This window comes from Limulus polyphemus, unplaced genomic scaffold, assembly GCF_000517525.1.
Source record: "Limulus polyphemus unplaced genomic scaffold, Limulus_polyphemus-2.1.2 Scaffold6108, whole genome shotgun sequence".
NCBI classification, from domain to species: domain Eukaryota; kingdom Metazoa; phylum Arthropoda; class Merostomata; order Xiphosura; family Limulidae; genus Limulus; species Limulus polyphemus.
Window position 1 is genome coordinate 5215 of NW_013671718.1, and position 7539 is coordinate 12753.

General features: G+C 34.7%; 2 protein-coding genes across 2 annotated transcripts in view; one reads left to right on the top strand and one right to left on the bottom strand.

The window, feature by feature from the left end:
• The window catches only part of LOC106473356 (gamma-glutamyltransferase light chain 1-like), a 7711-nt gene extending 4659 nt beyond the window's left edge, over positions 1-3052 (top strand). Inside the window, exons 3-4 of the mRNA XM_013934039.2 lie at positions 407-520; positions 2300-3052. Of these exons, the coding sequence (XP_013789493.2) occupies positions 407-520; positions 2300-2449 (264 nt within the window). The 3' untranslated portion in view covers positions 2450-3052. The remainder of the gene's footprint in view (positions 1-406; positions 521-2299) is intronic.
• A 3019-nt stretch (positions 3053-6071) lies between these two features.
• LOC106473358 (beta-1,4-glucuronyltransferase 1-like) overlaps positions 6072-7539 on the bottom strand; it is a 5315-nt gene continuing 3847 nt past the window's right edge. The window contains exon 2 of the mRNA XM_022401802.1: positions 6072-7539. This exon is cut by the window's right edge and continues 1 nt beyond it. Within this exon, the coding sequence (XP_022257510.1) occupies positions 7350-7539 (190 nt within the window). The 3' untranslated portion in view covers positions 6072-7349.

The following is a 7539-nucleotide window of genomic DNA, read 5'->3' on the forward strand; positions in this document are numbered from 1 at the left end:
ATACACTGTATTGGATTAGATAACAATATAGATAACAATATACACTGTATTGGATTAGATAACAATGCAACTGTTCTTGAGATAACAGTGCAACTGTGCTTCATTAGGATAAAAACGTAAACTGTTAGATTAGAATAACAATGTAAACTGTTTACTGATCGGTTAAAACCAGTAACATCACAATGTGTTGAATTACTACGCTGGTATAAAGCTGTTGATTTTGAACAAATAATAAACAACGTGTGCCATCTATCGGTTTACCCAAAATTACCAAATTTGAACAAATGAGATCAGAAGATACATAAGGAACGTTTTTATTCTTAATAATAAACTGAACAACTTTATAAAAGCGATTTGTACAGTGGTTAAAACAAGTATTTTTTTTCTTCTTCTTCGTGCATTCCAGGTTACCACGTTAAACTTGTGGGCAGGAAAGGATATTAACGAAGCTACTAATACCCCACGTATCCATCACCAACTGATTCCCAATATCATCGAATACGAATCGAACTTCTCCAAGGTAAGAAAACGAAAGGTTACGATGATATAAAAGAACGTGCAATTTGTCACTCTACTCGTGCATGGCACGTGACTGCAAATTAAAGTCTCGCGAACCAGTCGGGCTTTTATCGTTATTAGACTACGCGTGCTTGCAAAGAGTGGATTTATTACTCTACTTTATTTGGACATTTTGATGCCACCGCTTCATTCGCACAATTTGTGCATCGTAAAGTCACGCAATGTTGACCAGGGAACTTTCAGGCGGTGTGTTTTTATTACTACTTTCCAGTCTGCATCACATCAAAACGTATACAACAAACGTTATTCGAAAGCACCAGCACTGCAGAGGAGTAAGAGGCGAATCAAAAGTGAGGGGGTGCAGGTTTATTTGACTAAGCAATGCACGAGGGAATGTGCGCCATAGGTATGGGGGGGGGGGGTGGTCAAGGTTTGCCTTAGGGCCCTGGAAGCTCTTGGGTTCTGGATTAAAGTTTATCAATTCCCTTGCTTTTCCAGAGAGTAATTTTCCTAATTTTACTGGGACAGATTGAAAAGTCGGGGGCTCGTCCCACCTCCCCTCGCTTCCTACACCACTGCACTGATAAAAAAAAAATCTAACCTTTATTTCAAAGCGACGTTTCGGACAAATTTTCTTCGTTAAGTCTAATGGCAGTAAAAACTTAAATAATAATCGCATATTAATCGTGTTTGTATTACCATTTCACAACTTATTGGCGCCATCTTGTGTCTACAGCAGTTCGTGCAGCAAGCACGTGTCCCACACTTTCAGCTAGGGGCGTTAAATTCGTGATAGTCTTGTTTGTTGAATTTCGCACAGAGCTTACGCAGGGGCTATCTTCTATAGCCGTCTCTAATTTATCAATGACAGATTAGGGGGAAGGCGACTAGTCAACATCACCCCCCGCCAACTCTTGGGCTACTCTTCTACCAATGAATAATGGAATTGACCGTCACATTATAACGTCCCCATGGCTGAAGAACATTTTGGCGACAGGATTCGAACCCGCAAATTGCGAGTCGAGTGCCCTGACCATTAGGCCATATCAGGCCTCTCATGACAGCCAATTCCACTATTTAGTTAAGAATAGCCACGTAAGCGGGTGCCCCTGAATGATTTCGCACCCCCCCTTTATTCGGCAGTTTTTACTTAGATATGACCTGAACCTTCATCTCTGACCTGGCTATGTTCTCCATATGTTATATAAGGTGTCGGTCAGGTTTAGAGTACCCAGTACCAAAATAATATTTATAAATTCTTTGTTTATAATATGTTGATAGGTTTAAGACTCAAAAATCTATTCCATCATTTGCGTTATTTTTTTTTTTTACTTTCGGAAGTGGACGTCGTCAGAACGCGACAAAAACTTGGAAATAAACAGCAGATTTCTTCACCTTTAATAAACCAAAATACGTAACGTTTAAAAGGTGCATTGGAAACTCAACAAAGGTAGCTGGGAACGAGATTAAACAAATATAGGTTAAGTAGGCCTAATAGTGTTGTAACGAGTGCACTCTTACAAAAGAAATACACAAACACTGGTTTATATTGAACAATTCAAACTCGGCAATGCAACGACCGTATGTTGTTGTTATATTTAGATTCTCTGTACCAAGAAGAACGATGAGCTAAATGGTTTTCTTTTAACATTCTTGTCACAAGCTTTATTTTGTCTTTTTGTAATGATAATTCATTTACTGTTGGTCCCGAATTCATAATTACAATTCGTCGGTGAGTTTCGAAATCAACTGATGCCTATTTATTGTTCTTTTTGAGCAGGAAGTACTAGAGGGGCTTAAGCTAAGAGGTCACGAAGTTCGGGGGATGTCAGATTCAAAGTCTGGTATCATGTCCATTGCTCGAGGACCAACTGGGCAATTATACGCCAGTTCTGATTACCGGAGAGGAGGGAAAACCGACGGGTTCTAAAGCGACACCTACCGTGTTGAACTGTATGGAAAAGACAACGCCAGTATAAGAGAAGGAGGTCTTAAACAAGCCACTCCTACGTTTTTATCGTCTGCAGTGTTTTAAAATTTATATAATAATATAATTCATCGTACCGACAGCTAAGGTTCTTCAATTTGTTCTAGTTTTACAGGCGGTGTGCACATGCGCATGACATTTTATATAGATAACTTCCAAGATGGCCGCCATCGGAACCGATAAGCTAGGCTATTGAGACACCTTATTCATGATTGTGATATTAATGTAATCGTGTAAAAATTATTTAGATTATTTAATTATCAAACTGTGATTTTGATGTATATATATGTATAATTTCAGGTTTATTTATTTTATAATCAAAAATCAACGTTCAATTTTGGAACATTATTGTAATCTTCGCACTATGATTGTTGTTATTGTGTATTTATATTAATGAGAATCGTTATAGTTCAAATTATTCAATATCTAAGCAAGTTTATTTTGTTTTCGTTTGAATTTCGCGAAAACTTACTCGAGAGATATCTGTGCTAGTTGTCCCTAATTTAGCGATGATAGTTTGTTTGTTTGAAATTAAGCACAAAGCTACACAATGGACTATCTGTGCTCTGCCCACCACGGGTATCGAAATCCGATTTCTAGCGTTTGTAAGTCCGCAGACATGCCACTGGGGGGGGGGAGCAGCTAGTCATCACCCACGACCAATTTTTGTCCTACTCGTTCACCAACGAATAGTGGGATTGACTATTACGTTATAACAGCGCTTGTATGAAAACTATTAATAATTATGTTAACAATTATAAATTAAGTCTCATTACGGTAACCATAGTAGAGATGTTGGTTTTTCCTACAAATACAAGATAAACGCCACTAACATCTGTATACTTAGAAGAAAAGTATATCAGGACGAACCATCATAGTCAGATAGTTGTAGGTTCGAAACCAGATTTGAAAAAGACCAAATTTTTGTTCCAGTCCACCCATCTGGGTGGTTAACCGGCAGTGGGCTGGAGAAATTCTCATCCATTTGTGTCAATTAAGCCGGCAAGGGATTTGACCTTTAAGGAGGGGATTTGACCTTTGACCTATCCATTCACGCCTTATTCCATTTTACGCTGAAGTTTAACTTTGATGTACTCCTGCTGTAGAATACCTCATGCTGGCTTAGCGGTAAGTTTATGGCTTAATAATGCTAAACATCTGGGATCGATCCCTGCGATGGGTACGTTTAGGATAATCCATTGTGCAGCTTTGTACTTAAAAACAGAAATTAATTATAAAATAATCCCTAATAAGTTTACAGAAACCTTGAAAACAAACATTTCAGATATTTTTACAAACTAGTCTTAGTAAACCTCCCGCTTTTTTAGTTAATTTCTCTCTTCCGACGCTCATTCGCAAATTTCATGACTCGTACCACTAAAATTTAAAGTTCAATCCACGCTAGGCAGATACCACATAATGTAGCTTCACGTTAAAACAAAACAATAATTTTGTTGAAACACGACTTTGCTAAGTCCAAAAATAAAAGACAAAGAATTCAACTGTATTTATATTGCGAAATTAAATTATTTGGTTGTTATTTTCCCTTGCGGCAGCCTCTCAAAAAATGTGAAACCATTTTACCTCAATAGCTCAACTTTGGTATAGTTTTTAATAGAAATATTTTAAAAAATGTGAAGATGTTTTCTCTAGTGATTACTTGGAGTATCAAATTGTAAATATACACTTAGCAGGTTATTGCAGCTAAAATATGTATAACTGATTCATTAAAAAAAAAAACTTTCAATTTGTGCCTAATTTTTTTATTGAAAGTAAACTGTATTAATTTTAGTTTGTTTTTTTTTATATATATATACGTGTATATTCTTAACAACTTATATAAGACGTTGTTGGGAAGAACATGTTTTGTAAACTGTTAAAAAAATAGTTGTGTTCGTGAATTACATTTCTTTTACGTCTGTGTGATTTCCAAGTCTCACGAGCAATATTACTCAACAGTTACAACAAATAAAAACTGATTACATTGTTCTTTTAGAAACAGGGTCTTAACTTAACTGTTACCTATTCAACAGTACAATATATACGATGAAGCCTTAGAAATGTATTTCTTTCCTCGCGTTTAGATTTTAACCACTCAAAAGTCGTGTATCAGTACTATAAAATCGCTAAGTTTGCTGAATTTTTTTTTTTTGGCGTTGTCTGTGATATGGAAGATTCTTCCTGGATATCTTCGAATTTTACGAATCCAGGTATTGTTTTAACTTTCGGATGCTTATGTCACGTTTTGTATTCACCAGCCATTTTGCTTTTGGTAGGCCTATTTTTATTTTGGGTAAGCAACAGTACGCGCGATTTTTTTTACTACGTGAGGCAAAGTCCAATTTGCATAAATGGGCGGAGTTTCAACAATTACGTCAGGATAAACAACGAAACGCCGAACTGTAACCACTGTTTGTAACTTGAATTTCACAAAGTACACCAGGCAAAATATTTTTTATCAAGCATCCATTAAATTATGCAATTTTCTCTTGAGATTGTATACAAGGGTTCAGTGTAAGTTCTCATGTAAAATGTGAACACTATCATCATTATGTATGATAAATATGAACAGGCCTAAATATGGTTCCTTACTGTTCCTTTCTGTTTCATAAATAACTTTGCTGAATTCGGTGTATTTAATTACCTTACTGTTTTACTTTTACAATTTAAAAAAAAAAATTGGGGTAAAATGTATATTTACTGTTTTATCCTCTAAGTTTAAAAGATCCTATCGTAAGGATAGATGGCTAAGCCTGAATCCTAACGTTACAATTTAATTAGTTACGCTCTCAATGTTACAGTCTAAACAATACTATTAGTAATACTAGGCCTTGTATTACATACATACATACATACATATATATATATATACATACATAATACACATACATACATACATACATACATATATATATATATATGCATTGGTTTCGTAATTTCTTAAAGACAAACATACCATCAATCTTTCAAACGATGATAAGGTTTGGGTTTCGCAGTCGCTCATTTTACTGCTGTAAGCGTAAGTGACGATAAGTGTAAGTGAATCCTTTCACTTGTATGACGTATAGCTGTAACTCCGCCCATTTATGCAAATTTCGCCTAGTAAAAAAAAAAAAAGCCAACATTACCACCTACCAATTTTAACGTTAAGGTTTTGTTTGCAGGCAATTTAATAAGTTAAAGAACCAACTCTTAGGGGTTTTTTTTTTGTTTTTTACGGAATTCAGGGTTTTCACAACCACTCTTAATTCAGCAACATGCTGCGAACCCTAACATTCACAGTTCGGGCACGTAAACTTCTGGGATACTGTTTCAATCAAACAAGTTATATAATTCTGTACACAGTTTTATTTTGTAAGAAAATACAACAACAAAAATTTAAGTTAAAATTACTAGAACACAATCTTTTTCTTCATAACTTTCTCACTTCCAAATTCTAGTCTTAAAAACCATAAGAAACAAAATGACAGAAACTAATATTTGGTATTGTAGAAAATAATTTAGCATTTAAAAATAAAATGTTAGCTAAAAATAAAAGTGTGATACAAATAAGAACAGGGGAAAATTGCATCATTGCAAGTCAAACTGATTATTTTATGAGATTGGATAAATTATTTATATGAATAAAGAACAGCTCTAAATACATGTTCAAAAGCTTAAAGAATATTGCATATTTATTATTAATTACAAAATAGGTTAAATCTATCCCCAAAACGCTTGAGCTAAAAACAAACAAAATCCTGTTTTAGCTAGATCAGTAGGGAATGAATTATAAAAACAGTATAATAAAACAACTTTACGTTACCGACACTATCATTTTATTAAAATCCTGTAAAAACTGAATTTACATGCAAGTTTGTTTTTGTTTGTTTTACCACATCAAGTTTTATTTAGCGATGATTCTTGGATGAATTAAGAGACGATCTTAATATAAATTCATTGTTACAGCACGTGAATAAAATGATGCAATGTCATCTATTGTTCGAACTATAGCTCCCCCCCCCCCATGTGTTTCTGAATGAAATGTAAGAATTTGTTCTATGTTACATCAACCATATACATTATAAACATCATTCAGGGAAGCAATATTCAGATTATGATATTCGTTCCACTAAGAAGAATAGTTACACCATTTCTTGCTTTTTTTGTTTGACAAAGATTGGGGTTATTGAATTAAAAGTATGAAAAGTTGATAAACGACACTTTTCAGGCCTATAATAAAAGTCCATGATGTTCAGAATAAAGCCAAAACAAAAGTTAATTTTGAATTCTGAAGAAGAGTGAATAATAAATATGTAGATTTATGGATTAACGAACAAACTATGTAACCATAAGAGATAATAGTTTTCATTCTTGTTTTCCTTATAGTTTGGTTACAAAAGTTGTTTTGATCTACCTTGAAATGTTGACAGAAAACTAAGTCTATATGTTATACATGTTACTGAATATGACCGAGTTGGTGATGAGTTTTTCTTTTTATCCCAATTGAAAAATTTGAAGTTTAATGCCAGCTATATAAAACTGGTTCCATACACATCACTCTACACCAATCACTACCCGTCTAGTTCCCACCCACTTCCTGAAATAAATAAATTATGATAATTATTACCTTATCGTACTTATTAGTATTACTACCACCATAATGGTAAAACAATTAAGAAAACGTCCATGGATGTCTTGAACAGTAGGGATGTACATCTACATCTGAGGATGCTTGAAAAGTTGCGTCTGGTGTTTAAAGTAAACGATACTCCATTTTCAAATCTGTGTCACAGACTATGGTTTCGTAAAATCAATGTGATTAACGAGACTTAATGGTTTCAGTGAAAAATCGGAGATTTTTTCAGCATTTTTGAGTGTTATATTTCTGTCGTAGTTTTTCCTGGATTTTTCTGAAGACTCTCCGGTTGTTGGCTTCAAATGGACGTCTTAGACTGCGATAATCTTTGTCGAACCGTTTGATGCCAGGGGCGTGCACGAGGAAAGCGTCATCAAGGATGTGAAGATCGTAATTTAAGACACAGAGTTCAAGT